This window comes from Humulus lupulus, chromosome 5 (genome assembly GCF_963169125.1).
Source record: "Humulus lupulus chromosome 5, drHumLupu1.1, whole genome shotgun sequence".
NCBI lineage: Eukaryota > Viridiplantae > Streptophyta > Magnoliopsida > Rosales > Cannabaceae > Humulus > Humulus lupulus.
Window position 1 is genome coordinate 15,291,360 of NC_084797.1, and position 25,206 is coordinate 15,316,565.

The 25,206-nt window shown below is 35.5% G+C and overlaps 2 protein-coding genes across 5 annotated transcripts; one reads left to right on the plus strand and one right to left on the minus strand.

Moving 5' to 3' along the window:
• Window positions 1-7,624: 7,624 nt before the first annotated feature.
• Window positions 7,625-16,296, plus strand: LOC133834517 (histone-lysine N-methyltransferase ATX5-like). Of its 4 annotated transcripts, none has more exons than XM_062264161.1 (23): window positions 7,625-9,352; window positions 9,476-9,531; window positions 9,621-9,834; window positions 10,219-10,347; window positions 10,468-10,536; window positions 10,653-10,721; window positions 10,837-10,931; window positions 11,270-11,362; window positions 11,622-11,757; window positions 11,927-12,029; window positions 12,170-12,269; window positions 12,485-12,609; window positions 12,908-13,053; window positions 13,338-13,442; window positions 13,534-13,598; window positions 13,723-13,936; window positions 14,618-14,704; window positions 14,844-14,900; window positions 14,986-15,075; window positions 15,223-15,309; window positions 15,431-15,505; window positions 15,783-15,883; window positions 15,973-16,296. In XM_062264161.1, the coding sequence occupies exons 1-23, from the start codon at window positions 8,414-8,416 to the stop codon at window positions 16,061-16,063; spliced, it is 3,246 nt and encodes a 1,081-aa protein (XP_062120145.1). In that variant the 5' UTR covers window positions 7,625-8,413; the 3' UTR covers window positions 16,064-16,296. The 4 variants fall into 4 exon arrangements, with proteins under 4 accessions (XP_062120145.1, XP_062120144.1, XP_062120143.1 ...); XM_062264160.1 differs by having other exon boundaries at window positions 7,626-9,352; window positions 11,267-11,362; XM_062264159.1 differs by having other exon boundaries at window positions 7,631-9,352; window positions 14,841-14,900.
• A 91-nt stretch (window positions 16,297-16,387) lies between these two features.
• Window positions 16,388-17,943, minus strand: LOC133834519 (GCN5-related N-acetyltransferase 10, chloroplastic). The gene is made up of 4 exons (XM_062264162.1): window positions 17,358-17,943; window positions 17,204-17,256; window positions 16,936-17,118; window positions 16,388-16,856 (listed from the first exon to the last, which is right to left on the minus strand). The coding sequence occupies exons 1-4, from the start codon at window positions 17,760-17,762 to the stop codon at window positions 16,631-16,633; spliced, it is 867 nt and encodes a 288-aa protein (XP_062120146.1). The 5' UTR covers window positions 17,763-17,943; the 3' UTR covers window positions 16,388-16,630.
• Between the last annotated feature and the right edge of the window lie 7,263 nt (window positions 17,944-25,206).

Below are 25,206 nucleotides of genomic sequence, written 5' to 3' on the forward strand. Positions count from 1 at the left end.
TGATAGCCAGAGAGTTAGCATAGATATGACCATAGTTGGTATAGAATTACTGGTGGGCCAGTTGGCCAATATTACGCTACAGTCTACGTTGTTGGAAAGAATCAAGGAGGGTCAGTTGGGTGATTCACAGCTGATCAAGATCAGAGAGGATGTTTTAGTTGGAGTGTCCAGAGATTATTCAGTGTCAGACATGGGTTTTCTGAGATACAAAGGTTGGATATGTGTTTTGTTAGACACTTCTTTGAGACGAGAGATTCTGGATGAATCTCATAATACTCCTTATTCTTTGCATCCAGGCACCACGAAGATGTATCAGGATGTGAGATCATTGTATTGGTTGCCTGGGATGAAGAGGGATGTGGTAGAGTATGTGGCTAAGTGCTTGACATGTCAACAGGTCAATGTTGAGCACCAGAGGCCAGCAGGGTTACTGCAGCCTCTAGATATCCCAGAGTGGAAATGGGAAGACATCACGATGGATTTCATGGTGGGGTTACCCAGGATTGTTGGTCAACATGATTCAGTATGAGTTATTGTGGATCACTACACCAAGTTAGCTCACTTCTTACCAGTGAGGACTACTTATATAGTTGACCAGTACGCAGATCTCTATGTGAGAGAGATCGTGCGCCTCCATGGAGCACCGAGGTCGATCGTGTCAGATCAGGACCCTACTTTCACTTCCAAGTTCTGGGGAAGTCTACAGAGGGCCATGGGAACATAGTTGAAGTTTAGTACTACTTATCATCCTCAGACAGATGGACAATCTGAGAGGACGATCTAGATATTAGAGGACATGCTGCGAGCATGTGTGCTGGACTTTGGTGGATCCTGGAGTAAGTATCTACCTTTGATAGAATTTTCCTACAATAACAGCTATCAATCGACCATTGGGGTGGCACCTTATGAGATGCTGTATGGTAGGAAATGCAGGTCTCCTGTTCATTGGGATGAGAGGGGGGAAAGAAGATACTTGGGTCCTGAGGCAGTTCAGATGACCAATGAGGCTATTGAGAAGATTAGAGCTCGGATGCTTGCTTCTCAAAGTAGACAAAAAAGTTATGCAGATCCCAAACGCAGGAACGTGGAGTTCCAGGCAGGAGACTATGTTTTCCTTAGAGTCACGCCATGGAAATGAGTGAGAAGGTTTAGGAAGAAGGGCAAGCTGAGCCCTAGATTTGTAGGTCCATTTGAGATCTTGGAGATGATTGGTCAGGTGGCCTACAGGTTGGCCTTACCACCGGCATTTTCGGCCGTGCATAACGTGTTTCATATCTCAGCTCTTCAGAGGTATGTATCTGATGTGACTCATGTGTTGAGTTACGAGGATCTGGAGCTTGAGGCAAATCTCTCCTATGAGGAACAACCAATCCAAATACTAGACAGAAAGGACAAGGTGCTTAGGAATAAAACGATACCTTTGGTTAAGGTATTATGGAGGAACAATAAGGTCGAGGAAGCGACCTGGGAGCTGGAGTCAGATATGCAGAGTCAGTATCCCGAGCTGTTTAGGTAAATTTCGAAGACGAAATTTCTGTAAGGAGGGGATAGTTGTAATGACCCAAAATCCCTAATGTGGCTTAGAGCCTGGATTAGGAGGTCAGGAGGGCAATAATTAATTTATTATGCGATTATGTGATTATATGTATGATTATGTGAGTTATATTATTATATGATGATAAATGCATGCATGTGGGTCTACTTTTCATTGTAAGGGTATTTTAGTAATTTGTCCCATTGAGGGCATATTTGTATATTTTCATACATGTTTATGACTTATGGATGAGACCACATTATAATGTGGATTTGTTCGAGCTATTCCGCATGAGACAATCTTAGAATGTTAGTTAGCGGTTTGGTCATAACAGAGTTATTTACCGGGCTCAGGGTGAGTCTCGGGGTAATTTGATGATTAGTACATTATCAAGATTTAAAGGGTAATGAGATTTGATTTATTAATTATTGGAGAATATTGGGAACAACGGGAATTGAAGGACGTTAATTATAATTAACGAGATAGATGAGAAATGACGATTTTGCCCTTGGGGGCTGTTAAGGAAATAAATTAGGCTTGGGGGTATTTTGGTCTTTTGACCAAGGGTTATATGCTTAAGTTAGAAGGCTATAGAAGAAATAAGGCAGCAAAAACAGACTACTCTCTTCCTCTTCCCCGGTCATCTCCTTCTCTCTTTTCCTTTGGAATTTTGAAGCTTAGTTTGAGGGTTCAAGCTTGGGAGTTAAGGCTCTCTAGTGTTCAGCCATTGAAGGGGATTCAAACCTAAGTTTAAGGTAAGGTTTCAGCTAGTATTTTTATGATTTTTAGCTGGTTTTTAGTTGATATTTTGGACTGAATAAATGAGAATTTGATGAGGTTTTAAATGGTTTAAAGCTTGGGTTTTGTTGGTTGAATGATGGATAAGTTGTGGTAACACTTGGGTGTGATTTCTGGGTTGATTGGTGAAGGTTTTTGGCTGGTTTTAATGGAGAAAATGGAAGGGGTGCTTTGTTCGTGGGGTTAAGTTGCGACTTGGCCCAGGCAAGTCGCGACCCACCCTTGGTACCCAGGCAGAGTGCTCTCTGACTTGGGGGAGCGCCGCGACTCACTGGGCCAAGTCGTGGCCCGCCCTTTACTTTTGTGCCAGGGAGGAGTTTTTCAAGGGTTAGGCTCGAGGTTTCTTTTCCTAAGGCTCGGGATCGAATCTACTAACCATTTTAGTACGATTTGAGGTCCCGAGAGCGATGTTTAGACCATGAACGCTTTATGATTTATTTTAATAATGGAATTCCATATTTGGTTATGACTACGTGACCGCTAAGGGACCAAAGGATTAATTGTTCTCAAATTTCGTTCTTTTATTATTTCTCGCTTGAACCAGAGGTAAGAAAACTACACATAGTATGTGACATGCATGGTTATTGATGAAGCATGTTGAGCGCTCTATATATTGACATTGATTTCATAGTAAATGCATAGCATCTTTGCTTATCTGTGTATGGCACTGACCTATGAGTCAGGATACGACTATGGTGTCAGTATTGATTGTGAAGCTATGACTTATGAGTCAAGTTCGGTAGTAGTACTGAGCACTGGTTGTATGGTATTGGCTTATGAGTCAAGAACGGTATTAGCGTGTTTAACGTAAGCCGAAAAGATTAGATCTAATCGACATAAGCATTATCAACATAAGTATGAAATGCTTGACCGACCTCAAGTTCGATGAAAACAAAAGCGCTTGTCTAGTCTAAAGACTAGTTACTTAGAGCCCGAGCCAGAAGGCTCAGGTGATCGTAATGTCACATGGCCTAGGGTGCGAAGCTCAAGTTCGTGACTTATTAGTTACTTATCTGATTCAAGTTCGTGACTTATTAGTTACTTATCTGATTTAAGTTCGTGACTTATTAGTTACTTATCTGATTCAAGTTTGTGACTTATTAGTTACTTATCTAATTCAAGTTCGTGACTTATTAGTTACTTATCTGATTAGGGATACAAGCCCCATCATGATTACCATAATCATTATTGATATTCACTTACCTGATTGGGTTGCAAGCCCCAAAATGATTACCATAATCATCTATTGATATTACATACATGAAGTAATAAGTTTTCTTGCTGAGCCTTGGTTCACTGGTGCTACGTGGTGCAGGTAAAGGGAAAGAAAAGCTCACCCAGAATTGAGTGGAGAGCTCAGGTGGCGATGTGTACATATGCGGTCGCTTGACCACCACGACCAATGTGTTTATTAGAGGAACTAGGGGTTAACCCTATATTTTGCCGCTTAGGTCGGCAGGTTGTAATTTTTATACTGTAATGACCATTTTGGATTGTAAATAACTTTGTAAACACTTTATGGGTCCATGTACAATTTTATGTTTTAAATAAAATATATCCATTCCTTTTGAATCGAGATTTTTCACCTTAGCCTATTAATAACACCTAGATGCACGTTCATAACCAAATGACTCGTTTAGTGAGTTAAGAAATGTTTAAAGTCCATAGTAATGGTCTTGGAGTAACCAAGGCGTTACAGGTAACATGTTCTTGAATCATTTCCTCTTGATATATAACGTGAATGAAATGGTGTATGGAATCTTGAAGAGCTTCTCTTTGCTGATATTCCACGAACAAAGTAAGCTTCATCCTTCTTGGATTCTTTTTCCAACTGAAGTTGAAAGTCTTTGGACTTTAATGCTTTAAGAACTCCATCTAGTGAAATGATATCTCTGCCATACTTTATTGCAACTTTCACTTCTTGGTATGCCATTGGTAATGAGTGTAGCAAGATTATTGCTTGGCTTTCCTCATCCACCTTATGCTCGATATTTGCCAAACCTACAATGATTTCATTAAATTTTTCAATGTTTTCATCTAAAGACATAACATGATTCACTCTAAAACCATAAAAGCCTTTCAAGTAAATTAATTTTGTTAGAAACAGAAGGCTTTAAATATAATTGTTCCATCTTATCCCATAATCCCTTTGTCGTAGTCTCAGAAGTCAATTTCGATCGTACTCCATTTGATAGGTACATGATTATGGTATAATAAGCCATTTCTTCATTCTCAGCTATTTCCTCAGGTTTCTTATCAGCGAGCAACTTCTGATCTCCAAGAATCTTGGCTACTTTCTAGTGTACCAGAATTCCTTTAAGGCTTTCTCTCCACAATGAGAAATTGTTTGTACCATCAAATTTCTCAAGCTCGAACTTGGCTATGGTTGACATAGTCTTCTAGCTTGTGTTCTTTATCAGTTGTAATGTGGAAGGTCTAGGATCTTGAACTTTCTTCTCCCTTTTGATCGAAAACTGGCTCTGATTTTGTAGGAAATGAAGATAGATTTCCTAGTTCAAGAACCTTAGACGAATCTCAGTGAACCGGAGACGAAACTAAGAACACAAATCAATAAAACTAATAATCAAACAGTTAGAAAACTAAAAACATAAAAGCATAAATTGGCACAAGTATATATACTGGTTCAGAACAAGATCAATGTGATCTTGAACCTAATCTAATTTTAGGAACCACTATTTCTTTTTTATTCAATCAACGAAATGAGTACAAATCTTCTATCGAGCTTCTTGGAACAATTTTGGATCTAACACTCTAAACACTCAATCTGATAGGTGTTTTCCTCTCAATATCCCTGAGCATGCACTTTCTCAACAGTTTCCAAAACCCAACTCTCACAACCTTTTTCAACACTCAATCTTGATTTCCACACTTGAACTCTCTTGTTTCATCTGTGTTTCTCTTTTTTTTAACAATTGTAGTGAAGTTGTCCTATTATAGACCAAAGACTGAAATAACACAAGTCAATGGGGCTGTTATAACAATTGAGAACCTAACATTCCAGTAACAGAATTTGTTGAGATTTGGAGAAACTACTCTCACATGTAAAAACTCATCCAAGAGAAAAGCATTCATCTCTTCTGTAATTTTTGGCAATAATATCCTCAATTATCTCACCAGGAGGATTAATAGAAGCAAATAACTCATGAAAGAGTCCCATAATGACATCTGCATGCCCAAAATGTGATTATTCTTGTTGCTGGTAGAAGCCTTGTCATTAAAGAAGAAGCTCCTTGCAAATTTATTGCTTGCTTACTTGAACGGACAAGGACAAGAAACAATAAAACACTTAATTTCAATAAACTCAATATGAAGAATAGTATTAGCATCTTTGATATCCAAGTACTACCTAAATTTATTATGTACCTAATCATTATCTTGTATTATAAATTGAAATGAAGCATCTTCATTATCAAACTTCAATAACAACTTCGAATGGTCCACTATTTTAGTTCAACAAATTCGTATCCTTTTCTATTTGACCAAAATTATCACATCCGCAACGAGGTTTCTTCTTTTCAAAAATAAAAAGAATATGCTAAGAAAAATTCAAAGCAAATAATTACATGGACAGGAGAAATGAGTCAACTCGTTTTAGAAAAAGACCAATTCCGATTCCATATCCATTTCTAAAGCACAAACAAGTACAAATCCCTAACCTTGACAAAGAAAAATTGAGAGAAAAAAAAAGTGACCCACTTTAATTTTTTCATATCTCTCACCTTCTTCAAATCAATTCTTTCACAAACCCAACCCATCGGAAAATACAACTCCGGCCATGTCGAGACCATTCCTACATAAAATCATTATCAAAACAAAACCCACTTCATTGAGGTCGATTTTAATGGTGGTGGTACATGAATATATGTATATATATAAATATTTAGATGCATACAAGGTTAGATGATATATAATAAGGTTTGGAAATTTTGAAGTAATAATGTTTGACTTAGCTCACGTTGCTCAACCACATCATCTCTTTCTCTCTGTTTAGAGGCGATGTTAGACGTAGTGAGTGGTCTCATCTGAACACGTTAATACAAATAATAAATAGTATATAGTTTTAAAACTATTGCAACATGCCAATGAAAATGACAGATAATATCCAAGTTGTAAGGATCCACGTGATTCAACATGCCATGGCCATAGCCATACCCATTTTACCAGAAAGTTTAAATTAACACTTCACAAAAGGGTAATCCAAAAGTCTACTTAAGAGAACGGTTGACTACCAAACTCATCGACCAGAGTTTCACTATTAAACCAATATATATGTATATATATATATATATTTATTCTGAAAAATAGAACAAACCCACTTTAAAAAAAAAATCATATATGAAGAAGAAGACCTGAAATTATACCCTAAGAAAAAGAGAGGCCACGCTCTGTACCACCCAAAAACGTTACGTTACAACAAAAAATAAAGAAATAAAGAAAGAATATATTGAGATTTTTATGGGGTCCTGACTCATATATTGCTTCTAACCATTATATCTCTGCGTTGCGAGACCAAAAGTTTCAAAGATATTATTAAAAAGATCGAACCTTTTCACTTGGAAAAAACAGAGAGTGAGATAACCAAGAATGAAGAATCTATATTTCTCTATTTCCTTTTCTTAAAATATCTTTTCAAAGATCAAACCTTTTCATCCTAACTCAAAATTGAAAAATATCTATAGCAAAAAAAAAAAAAAAGTTCAATTCTTTGACGTCGAACTGATTTGCACAAACTTTATTTTTTACACAAACAAGTTAATAATTTCCATTAATTTATGTGAAACTACAAAAATACCCCTCCAAGAACTTTGGGGGGAAATTTTAAGAAATTTAATTGGTGAAGCTCATATCTTTGCACACCGTTGGTTTATACAGTCCATTCACCAGTGAACGTTTTCCCACCAAAAAAAAAAAAGAAAAAGAACACAAAACTTTATATACATGTTTGCCGCCGATTACCTGAAACTTATTCAATTTTTACAGAATATTTCGTTATTGTTATCATTCTTATTTTTCAGTAGCATAATTATTGTAACTATGTCCAAAATTGAAAAAACCTTGCAACCCAAAAAAATAAAAGATGGTCCAACCAAATTCGAATGTTGAACTTGAACATAAGAAGTCGAAATTGCCATGCTAGAGTTGCAATTCTTCTTAGAATTGACGTTTTGAAATTGGGTTTTCTTTTATAAAAAAAGTTTATATTTATAAATGTAATTTATAATCAAGGAAAATTAGAAGAGATTGAAAAACTAGGCCATGAAAAATCATTACATGACATTAACATAACCAGAAAACCGAATGTGATGACCAGAGCGGGACTGACTGAAGATTTGTGCCACAAACACGTAACTCGCAAGTTATAGCGTCTCTCTCTCCTCTCTCTCTCTCACATCAAATATTTACGCTTTTACAAAGATAACGCCGAGAGACCCTTCTCTCTCTCTACTTTCTCTCTCTTAATCTCTGTCACCACTCACCCGCCCTATACAAACCCTCTTTCCATTTTTTCTTCATCTTCTTCTTCATCTTCTCTCTAAAGAAAAAAACTAAAAAATTTCCATTCCGAACTTTTCTTAATTAAATTGCAGTTTGTGTCTCACTCTTTCTTTCTTTCTTTCTTTTCATCTCTGTTTATTTATATCTGTTGTTTGAAGTAGTTTGGAAAAGAAAGGAAGGGACTTGATTGAAGAGAGATCCCTATTTTCTTTTTTCAACTCGTCTTCTGTAAATTCGATCAAATTTTCTGGGGCATTCTTCTGTTTCTGCTCAATTTCCTTTCTTTGTCGGAGTTTTCCATCTGGGTGTGTGGAACTCTCCGTGTTCACTGTTGTTTTTGTCGTCTTCTCAATTGGCCCCTGTTTCTCGTAATCTCTGTGAAATTAGGGTTTATGGGTGTTTTGTGAATTGGGGGTTCGACGAAGAAATCGTACAGGGTTATGGTGTGTGTTATTATGTGAAAGTGGGGGTTTGGTTGAATCGTTGTTCGTTTGGATTCGAGCGAGGGAGGATTCGTGGAGTGGGGTTGGTTCGTTTGTTCTTTGGTTTTCCGATTTTGCAGCCATGATTATCAAGCGGAATTTGAAATCCCAAATGCCGCGTCTGAAACGGTGTAAACCGGTTGAGTCAGCGGGTGAAGACGACGAGAACTCGGTTAGGAAGAAGAGGAAAACCAATGGGTATTATCCTCTTAATCTGCTGGGCGAGGTTGCTGCGGGTATCATTCCCGTGAGCTTTCATGGCTTACTCAGCTCTGTTGCAGCTGCGAAGGACTTCTCTGCTTCGTGGTGTACCGAAGCCTCGTGCTCGCCCGAGGAGGAGGAGTTGAAGTCAAAGGCTCGAGATTCAGTGACGGGGAGGATTAACGGGAAGGTGGAGGTTCCAAGGCCACCACTTGTTAGAACTTCAAGGGGTCGAGTTCAGGTTCTTCCTTCTCGTTTTAATGATTCTGTAATTGAAGATTGGAGAAAAGACAGTAAGTCTAGTGTGCGTGATAATGGATTAGATGATGAGATCGATTGTAAAAAGGAGAATTTTAGCATGAGAACCACGAAAACTTGTAGTATTAATGTGAAAAAGACTAAAACTATAGAGAGGAATGGATATAAGTCTGTTAAGTATTCTACATTGTGTGAAGATGAGGATGGAGTAGAGGAGAGATTGACTGGTGTTAAGAATTTTGAATTTAGAAAGTATTCAAGTTCCAGGAATTCACTTACCTCGGTTCATGAACGACTGGTTGAGAATGACAGGTGTCCAATTGAAGAAATTGAGCGAAAACCTTATCTGGTGGGGAAGAGTGGGAGGAGTGATGGGTTGTATGGACCTGAAGACTTTTATTCAGGCGATATAGTATGGGCAAAGCCAGGGAGGAAGGAGCCCTTTTGGCCTGCCATTGTCATTGACCCAATGTCACAAGCACCTGAATTAGTTTTGAGGGCTTGCATACCTTATGCCGCGTGTGTGATGTTCTTTGGGTATTCAGGGAATGAAAATCAACGGGTATTAATTCTTCCCTCAATGTTGGAGTGGAGTTTAATGAATTCTTGATTTTGTTGTTGTTATTATTATTATTTGATTAGTGTAATGTTGTCATTTATTTGATACTGCAATGCTATTGATCAGGATTATGCTTGGGTTAGGAGGGGGAACATCTTTCCATTTATGGATCACGTTGACAGGTGTGTGCTCGCAGCGTTTCTGTTTTAGACGGTTACTTAAATTGTAATTTAACACTTAGTGATGCTGAGTCAATATTTTGCCTGAATAGGTTTCAGGGTCAATCTGAATTAAGTAAATGTGTGCCCTGTGATTTCCAAATGGCAATCGAAGAGGCGTTTTTGGCAGAACAAGGATTCACAGAGAAACTTATTGCCGATATAAACATGGCGGCTGGAAATGTAACTTATGATGTATCTATCATTAGGGGAGTTCTAGAAGATACTGGTTCTAACCAGGATCCTCTTGGTCACTTTCGGAACCAGGCAAGTTGTCTTAAAGTTTCCTGCCACTATTAAATTTATTGTAGATGTAGAATTGCTAAAACGTTACCCATGGATTTTCAAATGGAAATGAAATTATTCCTTGATATGTTTGTTTGTAACTGTTACTGATGATGCTTCACTCACTGTGATGATCTGAGAATATGTTTTCTGTGCAACCAAGCTTTGTAGAGTATCTTTTTTGGTTAACATCTGCTAGTTTGCTGAGGAAACCAAAAGAAGAGATGCTCCAGATGAAAATCACTGCTCATAGTTTTCTCAGCAATCTATAGCCTATTAAAGATGAGGGTTTGTCAGTAGAGAAAATTAAATATATGTTGCCATCCTTCATTTAAATTAATTCTTGGTCTTCTATTGCCTATGCAGAATATGTTTTTAAAGAAAAAAGACACACAACCTTGTGAAGGCTGTGGCTTGAGCCTTCCTCTCAAGATGACCAAGAAGATGAATCCCTCAACTCCATCAGACCATGTTTTATGCAAATCATGTGCAAGGGTTTGTCTTGCCTAAGTTGTTCTATGTGTTTGTTATTTTGCATATGCTATTTGTTTGGTGTGTTAACTTTGGATTTCGAAGTTATTGTACATTGTTCAAATTCATAGATTCTTATTGCAGTTAACAAAATCAAATCATTATTGTGGCATATGTAAAAAGATCTGGAACCATTCAGACAGTGGAAGTTGGGTAAGGAAAATTATAACCTTTTTAAGGTTATCGTTACTTTTTCCTAGTGTGGATGACTGCTAGTTTTTACCATGATGTTCTTACTGTTATTGTCAATTTTTTTTCTCTTTGATCAGGTTCGTTGTGATGGTTGTAAAGTGTGGGTGCACGCCGAGTGCGACAAAATTTCCAGCAACCTCTTCAAGGTTTGTCCTTCGAACTACATATACTCATGATTTTGTTGATTCTTTCTTCTATTTGGATACCGGAAGGCATAGAAGACATTGCTGACTTCCCTGACTGGATTATTCTTTTTTGAAGAATTTGGGGGGCACTGATTATTACTGCCCAACTTGCAAAGCGAAGTTTAATTTCGAATTGTCAGATTCAGAAAAGGGATCACAACCAAAAGTCAAGTAAGTTATTGGAACTGCTAGTAAATATTTCCCTACAAAATATTGATTTAAGATCTTTCTGCTGTATTTGGTCCTTTTGAACCCTACAATCTTCTTTGGTCTCTCTAGCAAATTGCTAGGTAGGTCTCATGAGGAATTGAATCACAGACCTCATGGACCGTGGGTCTGACCACTTGTCCTTACCCTTAGTCGTATTTCTATTTTATTAATTATTGAAACTTTCTAATTTGAGTTGTCTTTTGCGTTTTAAAATATTTCAGACGTTTTATGTGCTGTATTTCTAATTGAAGTGCTTCTATTTTTTCATCTTCTTATAATGTAATGATTATTTGCAGCAGATGGAACAAAAGTAATGATCAATTGGTGCTTCCTAACAAAGTCACAGTTCTCTGCAATGGTGTAGAAGGAACATATTTTCCAAGCCTGCACTTGTAAGCATAACTTGTTAAAATTATTGTTTTCTCTCCAACTGTTGTTTGCTCAGAAAGTCAAAAAGATATTATCTAAGCCATGTTACTTTTCTTAGTCTTTATCAAAGAAAGGAATTGCCTTTTATTTAATGAAAACATAGAAATATTTTTTCGTTTTCATACTGCAGTTTTACTACATATATATATTTTTTTACTTTAAAATTTTTAGTTTGTGTTTTATAATTCATTCTTATGATACTGTGAGTTTTTAATTTTTCAGAGTTGTTTGCAAATGTGGATTCTGTGGCTCTGAAAAGCAAGCACTTAGTGAATGGGAGCGACACACTGGTTCTAAAGCAAGAAACTGGAAGACAAGTGTTAGGGTGAAAGGTTCTATGTTGCCTCTCGAACAATGGGTTTGTACTCTAGTTATCTTTTGTAACTGTTTTTTGCACTTTTTTTTTCTTGTTTCTTCATTTTAAGAATAATTTTTTAAATGGAAACCAAATTATGTATTGACTTGATAAGTAATGAACATCTAATATGATTAACTATAATTTCCTACAATCCTTTTTCAATCTGCAGATGCTTCAGTTGGCAGAGTATCATGCGAGTGCTCTTGTGTCTGTCAAGCCTAAAAAGCCTTCTATGAAAGAGCGAAAACAGAAGTTGCTTGCCTTTTTGCAGGGTAAGTTGTTTGTGGGCATTTGTTCTAAGCAGAAAAATAGTTTCGAAATTTTATATACATATATACATGTATATATATATATATATTTAAATCTCCGAAAACTAGGTGAGCTAATGAGAGCTAACTGCTTCGTATGACAGAAAAGTATGAACCTGTCCATGCTAAATGGACCACAGAGCGATGTGCTGTATGTAGATGGGTTGAAGATTGGGATTACAATAAAATTATCATATGCAACAGGTATTTTTTTGTGACTGTGATGTGACCTGCTCTGACCATTTGTTGCCAAAATATAATGTAGTTGGATGCTGTGATACAGAATAGGTTTGAAAAATGTTGTGACATTTGAAATGTGCTAGGAAAATTCCAGCATCATATGCTATTTCTGGCATTCCCTAGTGCTGCTGATTGCTAGTGTGTATATTTGGAAATTTACATGTTTATATTTCTCTCAGATGCCAAATAGCTGTTCATCAAGAATGCTATGGAGCACGAAATGTTCGAGATTTTACTTCGTGGGTTTGCAAAGCATGTGAAACACCTGAAGTCAAGAGAGAATGTTGCCTCTGCCCTGTAAAAGGCAAGTTTTTGAATAGTTCTGTTTTTGCCGTTACTTCTTTATGAAAAAGAGTTGAGGTTTCTTTTACTGAAACAGCTGTCTTTTATTTTTTTATTGGTTTCCAATGGGAGGATTAATTAGAACAACGATTGTGTATCTATTGGTACTTCCTCCATTTTTTATTTTTATAATTCCTGGTCTAAGCTTCCTCCAGTATAAAATAAGGGTACTTTTGCTTTGCATAAATGGGGATTGTAATGGAATGTTTAGTTTCATTCTGCTATTTTGAGTTGACATCTTTTTTTCTTTCTTTCCTCAGGAGGTGCTCTAAAGCCAACAGATGTTGAGACACTGTGGGTTCATGTTACATGTGCCTGGTTCAGGCCTGAAGTCTCTTTTGCAAGTGATGAAAAGATGGAACCTGCTCTTGGGATATTGAGTATTCCATCTAATTCTTTTGTCAAGGTTGATTCTTTGATTTAATCACATATTACCTTATTACTGATTTACTTCAATTGTTCAATTACATTCACAAAAACATTTTTTTTTGTTTAAATCAATATCTATGAGCTTAAATATTCAGGAAGATAATTTCTCTCTCTCTCTCTCTCTCTCTCTCTCTCTTTATAGGTTTGAGGGGGTGGTAAATGAGGATAACAATTTATTAATGCACAATCACAATATGTTTATTTTGTTGGTAGCCACTTTATTGTATAAATCTAAAGTGGGTTTCTTTATATGAATTTCAGATTTGTGTTATTTGTAAGCAAATTCATGGTTCTTGCATGCAATGCTGCAAGTGTTCCACTTATTACCATGCAATGTGCGCATCAAGGGCAGGGTATCGCATGGAGGTGAGATCATTTGAGTAGGGTCTGTTAGAGATGTTCGCAATTATTCCGACTGTTCTCACTATTGACAAACTATTGGATGTAATAATTGCAGCTGCACTGTTTGGAAAAGAATGGCAGACAGATTACAAAGATGGTTTCTTATTGTGCTTATCACAGGTTTGAGATTACTTTTTCCTCCCGTTTTTTTTTCCTGCTCTTGTATTGACATGCTTACTCTTTTATATATTGTATGAGTAAGAGATGGTTTTTATTAACTTGTTCCTTTACATTCAACGTGCAGGGCTCCAAATCCAGATACCGTCTTAATCATACAGACTCCTGTAGGTGTTTTTTCAGCCAAAAGCCTTGTTCAAAATAAAAAGAGGGCTGGTTCAAGATTAATTTCATCCAATAGAAGAAAACCAGAAGAGGTTCCAGCAACTGAAACTATTGAGCCGGAGCCTTTATCTGCTGCTAGATGCCGGGTATTCAAAAGAGTAAATAACAACAAAAAGGTAACTCACTATAAATATTTATTTCTGTAATGTTTTAGCTCTCCAGTTTGGTTGTTGTTAGGAACTTCTGGTGCTCTATATTTGCTGTGCTAAGGTAAATAGAGTTGTTTTTTTGCTTATCCTCCTTGTGGTGGCTAAATATATCTGTGGATTATTAAATAATGCCATTTGTATATTTAATAATGACAATTCTATTAATTAGGAAAAATGCAACATTACTATTTCTGCTAATAAAAAAGAAGTGATATTGTGATAGTAATTCATTCTAATACTACATTAAGCACATGATAATATTTAAGGTTATCGCTCTCCAATCCATTTTAATTCAATCCAATAATTCTATTAAATCCCATGCACCTTGAATTATTTTGAGGTGAAATTGGTGGAAAATTCAGACTTCATTGTCTCTACCATGGGTTAATTTTTAAATAAATGAAAAAAATATTAGTACATAGTTGCTATGTTTTTCAACTATTACCTGTACTGGATTGTATGATAAAACACTTGTATGAAGCGATGCTTAATAGTAGGCAAGTTAATATTACAATTTTCTATATCAGCTTTGGCTTCAGTTTGCTACTTTTTACATTACATGTTGGGGCTCTTATGATTTAATAGTATTTTGTTGTGAGATGGGATCAGCTATTCTTCTTTTTCACATCTATTTCTTGTGGATACTAGAGAACTGAAGAAGAAGCCGTTACCCACAAAGTTGGAGGACCTTCCCATCATTCTGTAGAAGCAATCCGAAGTTTGAATGCTTTTATGGTAAACTTTTTGTACTTCATAAAACTCTATTTTACATGCATATTTTTTCCTGACATTTTTTTATGTGGGACTGCACGAGAAATAAAGTTGATGGTTACAAGCTTGATTTTTTTTCCTTGTTTTACTCTTCTTTCAGCAGGTTGTTGAGGAACCTAAAACTTTTTCCTCATTCAGAGAACGGCTTTACCACCTACAGGCAATTTCTAGATCCTTTTCTGGTCTTTATAGATAACTTCCCATATTTTTAGTTCTGATTGTTGTCTGGGTGAATGTAACTGCAGAGAACCGAAAATGATCGTGTTTGCTTTGGTAGATCTGGCATACATGGATGGGGACTCTTTGCACGTAGAAGGATTCAAGAAGGAGAAATGGTACATCAGATTATAGATTTTTGTTTAGGTTTGAGGGGAGGGAGGGGTTCATTTTACAGTTGTCTCAGGAGGCACTTTCTATATGATGTGAGAAGAGTATTGTTTCTTTTCTGGCCTGTAAGAATGGAAGCTTTTGTTTGCTTGTAGGTTCTTGAATATCGTGGAGAGCAGGTGAGGGGTAGTATTGCAGATCTTAGAGAGGCACGCTATAGATTGGAAGGCAAAGACTGCTATGTAAGTTTATTTTCATCTCCTACTGATCTGTAATATAACTTTATTTTAACTAATTTGGTTAAGAAAAGAGCAAAAAATCCAATCTTTATTTTTAATATTACTGTCTATTCCTTCTATGCAGCTATTTAAGATCAGTGAAGAAGTAGTAGTGGATGCTACGGATAAAGGCAACATAGCACGCTTAATCAATCATTCGGTAGGTCATTTCGAGATTCCGATTTCCATGTATGTTGAACATCAGTTAAATTTTCTGCCTGTCATCAATCACACCACCTTACTTCATGCCATCAGAAGTGCTGCTCTGGCTTCTTGTTACAACTATCTCTCTCTCTCTCTCTCTCTCTATATATATATATATATATATATAGAAAATAATCGAAAATAGTTGTTTATGACTTAATTACCATACTTTGAATAATCTTCTCGATTCCTTCTTACTCTTCTTTTTTCATTCCCTTCTACTTTTGATACAGTGCATGCCCAATTGCTACGCAAGGATCATGAGTGTTGGTGATGATGAAAGCCGGATTGTGCTTATTGCCAAGACTAACGTAGCTGCTGGCGATGAGTTAACGTATTTCTTGCTTCCTCCCGCTCTTGCTGTTTATAAAGGATTATTGATCGTCAGCTGTTTTAATGGGTATTTTTTTTGGATTGTGGCAGGTATGATTACTTGTTTGATCCCGACGAACCAGAAGAATTTAAAGTCCCTTGTCTATGTAAAGCTCCGAACTGTCGACAATTCATGAATTAGGATAGAACACATTGCACAGCCATTGTTTCTCCGCAAGGAACACTAACCCATTCCCTCTTTGGCGGGATCTCACAGTTCTTACACCAAAAAGTTGTAATTTTGTTGAGAAAAAGAAAGGAAAAAAGGTAGAGTGTATTCTTTTTCTTTCTTCCATAATTTTCTTTGCACAACTATTTCTGAGGTTAATAAAAGCTATAGATTTGCCAGCTTTTTTTTGGCTCTTGGCATTTGTATATAGTTATGTTTACTAACATTTTAATCTCATATGAGTTCACAACACTAGCTCTCTTTTCCATTGATTTTTTTTTTGGTGGTTGAAAAGCGTCAATAAAAAATGGGTCTATAAAGATTGGAATATAGAAGAAGTCATTGTTTCAAGAATCTAGACCAGCAGTCCCTAACACAAGTTGTAGATAATATAAATAAAACCAATATATTCTATTCAGTGTTATCTCATGGGTTTCAACTCACTCTTCATTGGCCAATGGGGTCTAACTACTCATCTTATTATTTTTCTTCAATACCAAATTTATGGGCACCAGATACATACATTATATGCACAAGTAACTATGGAGTTAGATTGGACTGTTTGACCATAAGAACACGACGCTTTCTTCCTACCCAAGTGGTCAACCATGGAGGATCCACTGAAATAACTCTATAGCCTGCGTTTGAGTATAGTTCTCTGGCACCAAAATCATCTTCATATGCCCTCAGAACTAAATGCTTGAAACCCCATAGACTCGATACCATGTCACAAGCTTTTAGCAACACAGTTGCTATTTTTCTCCTCCTGTTAGTTTCATTATGAGTCAAATATGTACAGTGTATAAATGGATATTAAAATTTATAGAATAGGAAGGACCATAAACCTGAAACTTTCCAAGACAGCAATTCCTGAGATGTAAAGGTATTCTTCTGAATCAGGTGGAAGATGGTTAAGTACGTTTTGGTCTCTCAAAACGGTGACATCTACCACTCCCACAAGTCCTTGTTTGGAATCGGAACTAGAGGTGTCACCACCAGTTTCAGCCTCAGCAACCAAGCAAGCATACCTATATTACGGATTCAAATAATGAATTGAATCAAACTTTTTAAACTCTACTGAAAATTGTTCATCTCAGAAAGCTTCTATTGTACCTATCTTGGGGTGAGTTTCTAAGCTTATACATAAGCCCAGCAAGCACTTCGGCCTGTAAATAAAGCATATTCAACAATACTTTTTTCTTCCCTTTTTTTAAAGATAATCCATTAAACAAATATGTAAATATAACAAACGGAGAATAAAACTAACCTTAAATAACTCAAAGAAAAAGTCGTTAAAGACAAAAGCAGATTCATAAAAAGCTTGAGCTTGAATATGAGATGCTTCTCTTATCTCATCACCAATTGGAGCCAACCTTCTGACCTTCCAACCAAACTCAGTAGCCAAACACCCCAACTCTACCTTAACATTAGTCACACGTTGACTTGTCTCATTATTCTCTACAAGTCCCACTTCTCCAGCTGGCGAAGTAGAGCCAGCAGTACTGCAGCTCTGCACCAGAAAATTTCTTCTACTGATTTCCTTACTGCTAAATTCCTTAGACGTAAGCAAATTTTCCCTGATGGCTCTTTTTCTGAGAAGAGAGTATCCATAGGAAGATCCGGTACGGAATTCCAGCGATGTGTTGGGATAGCTCCTTAGCAAATGAGCCATTAATATATATATATATATATTTGTATATATAGTACTATTTGTTTCGATCTATTATTACTGAATACTCATAAATGAATGTTTGTTTTTGTACTTGGGTTTTTCTGAGTTTAGTTTGGTGTAGCACTGTTGGTTGCATATGGGGTTGGAATGATAATGATAATGAGATGAGAGAAGAAAAAGGAAAGAAGAATCATAAGATGAAGATGAAGATCTGTTTAAGTATACACGAGTGGATATCACTCCTTGTTTTGTTTGGACCATAAATGAACATGCCATGTGGAGAATTCTGAACCTATCACTTGGCACTCCATTTAACTATCAGTCGCCTTTAGTGCTGTGACTGTTAGTGCAACAAGGTTATTTATTTTTTTCGGATGTAATAAAAGTTAATAACATTCAATTAATTTGTACAATAAATAAATAGATAAAATAATTAAAAAAAATAAGAGCAATTAAGCTAATAAATTCAAAAGAAATAAAAGATGAACACATAGATTTTACATGGTTCAGTAGTTAAAATCTACCTAGTTTATGAGTTACTTTTATTGAATGTTCTGAGTTACAATACAGAAAGTAGTTTCCCAGAGTATCCGTACAATTACAATATTTGTGCGTGTAAAATAAATGACCATAACCCAATCTATTTATAGGGCTGGTGTCAAACCTCTTCTCCCACATTTTTAGGGAGAAGTTACAAAAATATTTCATTTGAATCCAAAATAAATAAATAAAAAAAGTTATTTGAATAAATATCTAAAATGTTCCTATAAAAGTGGAACTGTTATTTAAATATTGATTCTCCAACTTTCTGATGCATTTTTGACGTACTTTCGAGCTAAAATTTATGACTCCCTCTTGAGCTACAATATCTTATTAAATAAAATGATAAGTATTATTTTGGCATCCGAGCTCTTTTCTCATCTATTCCGAGCGAATAATATATATCTCGAAATTTGGGTATAATACTTGCCCCCTCAAAAGTTTCTACTCAATTGTAGGAGAGACTTTTGAATTTCTTTTATTGGGAGTTGTGTCCACCTACCTTACTCAAGTGATTACATGTGTCGTTTTTTAACAGGGTAATTCAAGTACTGGTTCCTGCTTTTGTCCCATCAACTTCTATTGCCGCCATTTGAAATCGATCCCGAACCATAGGATTAATCATCATGTTAATCCTACGGTGGTCAATCTCCAAAACCCTTTTATAAAAACCTCCCTCTCTTTCTTTCCATCGTCATCTTCACATTTGAGTTAATCATAGTATTCACAGTTGCGACATTTTTCAATTCTTCTATTATGCCCAACACCACGATTTCCACTTCGTCAATTCATTCGTGTAAGTTTTCATCTACATTAAAGAGATTTACAAAAGAAAAAACTGGTATATATGCATTTGTGTTCTTGTTTTGTTCATGAAGAAATCTAGCAAAAAGGTTGGTTTGATCTTATTGTAGATAAGATTCAATAGTGAAAGTAGTTTTTGCAATTTTTGGTTTGCTGGGTTTCGTAAAGGATAACCAATAGGTTTTTTTTTTAATACAAAAACCATGAAAAATTCCTTTATGGCAATTGCACTATTTTCCTAGAAAATCATGCAAATTTAAGAGAAGTTCATACATCAAATCCACCCCCTTTAACTCGTTATTTCGAGCCTATCTTAGTTCAAATTTGTTATACAACACAACTAGTCTTCTCTATGTTCCGAAATAATTGTCTTAAGCAATGGGCCCTCACCTTTATCTTTATTGCTAGATGTTGCTATACTCTTTCGAGGAGAATTGGTGGGGGTTTTCAGCTCATGCCATTCTATACTATAGATCTTCTCTCTGAGCAGAATCTCCCTTTTCTTGTAACCAGAGGCTCATCCATGAATTCGAAGATTGAAGAGATAAGGAAGATGTAAGCGCCTAGTATAGATGCCAAATTTTGGAAATCCAAGAAGGGAAAAGAAAAAGACTCCGCCTCGCTGCTTGGTTCGAGGTTAACTCCATTCCTCGAGCTCATTCTCTGCACTCCTCGTTATCAGTATAACGACATTTAAACTTGGGGAGTTATCCTTTGATATAATGGAGGGCTCATAAAGTAAAACTACCCACTTCACCCAAAACTTAAGATTTTGCTTGTCCTCAAACAAAAAGAAAATAAATTAAATTAAAATAAAACAAGAGGCAATAAGTGATTTGATGAGTTGATGATTTCCATTTTCCTCAAATATTTTCTAATGATCATAGCTTAAAGAAAATTACAAAGATTGTAAAAATGCAAGAGTATGCCTCATTCCAATTTTGATTACTCCATGCGTGTGTGTGTGAGTGTGATGCCTTTTCTCAAATTATTGCATGCAATTTAGATCAGTTTATGCAAATATCAATTAAGCTCAAAATCTCTAGAATGAGAAAGTCTCGCAGGTTTGTTTTTCATCTCTCTTTCCACTAATGTAGACAAATACACAACCAAAGATCAATAGAATTTTTTAAGCTTGTAATGTTAAGCTTGGATGAAGGTAGGGTAAATGATACAAATTTTGGCTCAAATCAGCCTAACTACATTAGTCTTTCAAAGACCATCAAAAATCTCGCAACACTCCTAGAAAACATGGATGCTACACCCCAAAACTTATTTATTTGTAATGAAAACATGGATGTAGCACTTTTATTTTTTTTTTAACTATCTTTTTTCAAAATGCAAAAGAAATATATACAATGAGAAGTGACTCAATGAGAAACATATACCTCACCCCCAAACTTAAAATCAACATTGTCCTCAATGTTGAAAACAAGAAAAAGAAGAATGCAATCTCTCACCAAATTGTCATTTTTTCTTTAGTTTTTCTTTTAAAAAACATATAAGAACTTTTCCAAACTCCTCTACCCTTCCTAAATGGCACTACTCAACATATGCTCCAAAAAGATCAAAGTTCTTAGTGGTGAGGTTTAACAAGTAGGAAAATTATTTTAAAGCTAGGCTATATAATATGTGGCTAACAAAGAAAAATATAATTTAGGCTCAATGGGTAACTAAGGATATATAGAATAATTTAGGCTCAATGGGGTAACTAAAGATATATAGGCTTGAGATGCTTAAACTGTCCAAAGATGGCCTAAATCATGTCTTTGGTTAAGTGTCGTCTAGGATTTTGCCTCTAGAGATAATCAAACAAATTCCAAGTCTTATGAGATTGCATAATCATATATTCACACAAATTTTCATCAATTCACATACAATTCATTGATCAAGGCATATGTGCTCAAATATGCACATATCACAATCAAAATGAAACTAACACAATAATTAATCACAATCCCAAACAATATTCACATTTTTCAACAAGCTATGGACACTATCAATCATATATCTTATCATTGGAATGTGTAAAATCACCAAACAAAAAGCACATATGCCTCAATTTATTATTTTTTTTTAAACAAACAAGCAAACTAAAAAAAAATGAAAAGGAAATAAAAAATTAGTTTCCCAAAGCTTTGGATGCACAAAATCCTCAAGTATATGAGAAAACTTAAAAAAAAAAAGAGTTAAAGAAGACCTCCCCTTTCAATGATGTGCAAGCTTGCTAGTACCAATCTTCATAATTGCACCCACTTCCACTTGCCTCAATGTTTGTATCTACAAGAGAGAAAAAGAAGAAAGAAAGAAAGAAAGAAAAAACTATGACGCAATCGTAAAAAACATTTAACATTGCATAATTCTTGAAATTAAAACAAAACAGAGAAAAAGTTTAGAAAGCTTGGATTTCCTCCCAAGAAGCGCTTGATTTAAAATCATTGACTTGAATTTGGAGAAGTGCTCATCAAAGAGTGGCTTTCGCCCATATGCCCTCACATATGGGTTCTTGTTGTGAACACCCTCAAGCTTGGCTAGATTTGGAATTGGAAGGCTCATACGTTCAACTTGACTTGCTTTTGGTGAAGATGCATGATGGAATCCAAGAAACAATGCTAATGATGGTGGCGAAGGTAGTGGCCACATAGGATCTATATATGTGTATTCTTGCATGAAAAATGGCTCACTAAGTTGAGGAATGAAGATATTTTGTTGCTGAATTTTCAGAAATTCTGGGCTGCAGTGTTGCTGTAGCATTATGGGCGGACACAAATTTTGAAAAACTAGAAATTCCAATTTCTTCTCCCATTTCTTTGTTGTTTTCATTGAAGAAGACTCATCTTTATGCCCAAAATTTTCATTAGATGTCTTTAACTCCTTGCCACTTCTTAAATTACCATCCTCATAAGGTTCTTCTCCCAATGGATTTCCCATATCAACAAGTTTCAAACATATTGTGGCCTATTACGCAGCTCTTTGACAAATTCCTCAACATGATTCTCTAGATTCCTCAAAGATGTAGCATTGTTCTGAATCAAAGCATCATTTTGAGCCATATATTCTGTCATTAACACCTCCAATGAACTTGGTTATGATTCATCACTTGGGGATATTTCTTGAAAATTCTCAAAGTTCACCTCATTTGGTCCTTGAGTACAAGTGTTAAAAGTTGGTTCCATATTGCAATAATTGTTCTCCCAACCTTGGTTGGTTATTGGAAAATTACAACACCATTCGTCATATTCCGCCATGTCTTCCAACATCCAATAGGCTTCATCCACAAATATTTGGAAGAAATTGGTGGTGCCATCTCCTCTTTCTACCCATTCTCTTGTTGTGGCATTCAACCCATTGAGAAAGACTTCAAGTTGAAACTATTTGGAGAAATTGTGATATGGAAAGCTCACTAGCAAATCCTTGTACCTCCACCATGCTCTATAGAAAGGCTTAAAGTCGTGTTGAATAAAATTCAAGAGGACTTGTTGATGTGACATCTTAAGTACCTCACAGGAAAAACCAAAACCAAACAAGCAAAACGTAAAAAGGAACTAAAAAAATAAATAAAAAATGAAAAATAAAAAACCAAATTGAGTTTTACAAACAAAATTTCACTAAAATCAATCCCCGACAACGACACCAAAAATTTGTTGCGAAATTAATTAGTGTGTGCAAGTGTACACAATCGTCAAACAAGTAATAAAGTGGTAAGAAATACTATCGTCTCCACAGGGATTGAATCACCAAATAATCGTGCAAAAATCAATACTAAACAACTCGGATAAAGCAATTGATAAAGATTTGAATAAACCTAAAAACTGAACAAGAAAGTAAATAAAACAAACAAAAGGACAAGAGAACAAGAAAAATAAATTAGCTAGAATAACTAATTCCTTCTAATATGTAAAAACTTACATCAATGCTACGGGAATGCTACAACAAACTGGGTATTAAATTCCAAACAAGTTAAACTGGGTATTAAATTCCAAACTGGGTATTAACTAGGAATTCCAAACAAGTTCACAGACTTTCGTCGAAGTCACTATGATTTAAAATCTTTAGTTAAACTAAACATATATCTATGCCAATCTAACTTAAAGAATGTATTTCCAAGCACCAATTCCATCAAGTTATGCAAGGTAATAATATTTGTCTATTCAATTATAAATTACAATCAAAGAGAGTAATCTTGACCCATTCAAGTCTTGTGTCCATTAACCCTAACCATTTCGGCATTAAAAGTTAATTCAATTACTCACAATTGATGGCCAAACAAAATCAAATAGTTATACAATATAACCACTTGAATGAATAAAACCTTAATTTCACATTAACACCAATAACAAAACATCAAAAGTCACATATTAGAATTCATAAATCATGCTAGCTATGAAAAGTTTAGCTCATAACTACAATCTAAAAAATACCCATAATAAAATAATTTATAGTTAAGAAAATTCAAAGAAAGAAATAAAAATACTAAGAAGAGAGTAGAGAGAATCAAGCCAAAATGAATGTCTTCAAGCCCTCATCCTTTTTGCTTTCTTTCTCTTTTCTTTTTCCTCTTTTTCTTCTTCATTCTCTTGTTTCTTCAATGGTGACTGCTAAAAAAATGGGTAGAGAGTCTAGAATGGTGGCTGGGTTTTCTTTTAAAGTTAGGGTTTCAATTACAATTAGGAAAACCCTACTTTTCTCTTCTTCCTCCACATGTCACATTCTCTCTTCTTTTGGGACCACTTTTATTTAAATCCCTGGCTTTCTTTTTCCATAAATCACCAAATAAATCATAAAAAGCCCACTAAATGACAAGACATCCTTGCTTTCCACGTTGGTCCCTAAACAACTACTGTACTCGAAATGGTGCAATATTGCTGTAGTAATCTGAAAAATCTTGCACCACAAATTAGTATTTAAAATCAGTTTAGCTTTCTTCAAAACTACTCATAATTGAGATAGAATAATTAATTAACGAGAAAATAAATAAAAATAATCTAAAAATTATAAAAATTAATTAAAACTAATATAAAAATAAATTTTTATTCAAAAATAAATAAAAATAATTAAAACTATCTAAATTAAATTAAAAATTCTTGAGAAAAAAAGCTAAATTAATACACCAAAAGAGATAAATAACTCTATTTTCATAGAGTTATCACTACTCAACTGAGTCTCCACTTCCATCATTTGGCCCTAAGGTTAATACTTCCTTCCAGGTGCCAAATAAAAATATTTCGAGGCAGACATATATGAGTCTTTGATTCACTTTGTAAGACAAATATCAGATTCCCTTGCTAGTCACGGTCTTAAACTTTCTAGTGATCTTGTATGCCGAGCTCCTACTTGAGATGAACGCAGTAGCTATGCTCATTGTGAAGATAATCCTGATAGGAAATACAAGATCAGAGCATAAAGCAATGAGAACATGAGGGTCAATGTGTTGCTTTCTTTAAAACAATATTTCAAAAGTTTCATTGATTAGGTCGGCATAGATCCCTTCTAGCTCCAGACCAGTTCTTTTAGGATTTTGTTAGCCCTCAAATCATTATATGTCAAGTTGAAATGGCTAGAGTTGTTTCCTTATAAGATACTCTATCTTTTTTGTCTCAAAAGTAATCCATCTCGTAAACATGGCAGATATTTTTTTTTGCTATCTGTCTAGGTATCCCAAAGACAAAAAACTTTTGGAAGACATTCCCAATCACCCTCCACAATTTTTCTAGACAAATGGAAGTCATCCATCCAAATTCTATTATTTCCAACTAATCTGTAAGTTTATTGTTTTTAAAAAAAATATGTCAAGTTCTAGGTCAACTTTCATAACTATAAGAAATTCACCATTCTTTATGTTCCTTTTTCAGCTAATTTCGAGTGCCCCGAAGCTTCCCCTACCATGTCGGAGAGGCAAGAAGAGCTAGGCAAGCTTCCTTACGGAAAACAATCCTTAAGTTTTTTGCTTCATGAAGAAAAATTATGTCATTGCGGTCTCTTTGGTGAAGGTGAGTTTACCGATGATGATGTATTCGCTAAATACGCTCTTTGGAAGATGCCCCTGTTGCAGGCTCTTCGAAACCCAGAAAAAGACAAAAAGCAGGTTTTGAATCGACCA

Excerpts from the sequence above, each read along its gene's own strand:
- LOC133834517 (XM_062264158.1), top strand. The coding sequence starts at position 8,414 with ATGATTATCAAGCGGAATTTGAAATCCCAAATGCCGCGTCTGAAACGG. Across the intron at positions 12,270-12,484 it reads AAAATTATCATATGCAACAG|ATGCCAAATAGCTGTTCATC; the intron begins GTATTTTTTTGT and ends TATTTCTCTCAG. Across the intron at positions 13,054-13,337 it reads CATCTAATTCTTTTGTCAAG|ATTTGTGTTATTTGTAAGCA; the intron begins GTTGATTCTTTG and ends TATGAATTTCAG.
- LOC133834519 (XM_062264162.1), bottom strand. The coding sequence starts at position 17,762 with ATGGCTCATTTGCTAAGGAGCTATCCCAACACATCGCTGGAATTCCGT. Across the intron at positions 17,257-17,357 it reads TTTTCTTTGAGTTATTTAAG|GCCGAAGTGCTTGCTGGGCT; the intron begins GTTAGTTTTATT and ends CTTTATTTACAG. Across the intron at positions 17,119-17,203 it reads AGAAACTCACCCCAAGATAG|GTATGCTTGCTTGGTTGCTG; the intron begins GTACAATAGAAG and ends TCCGTAATATAG.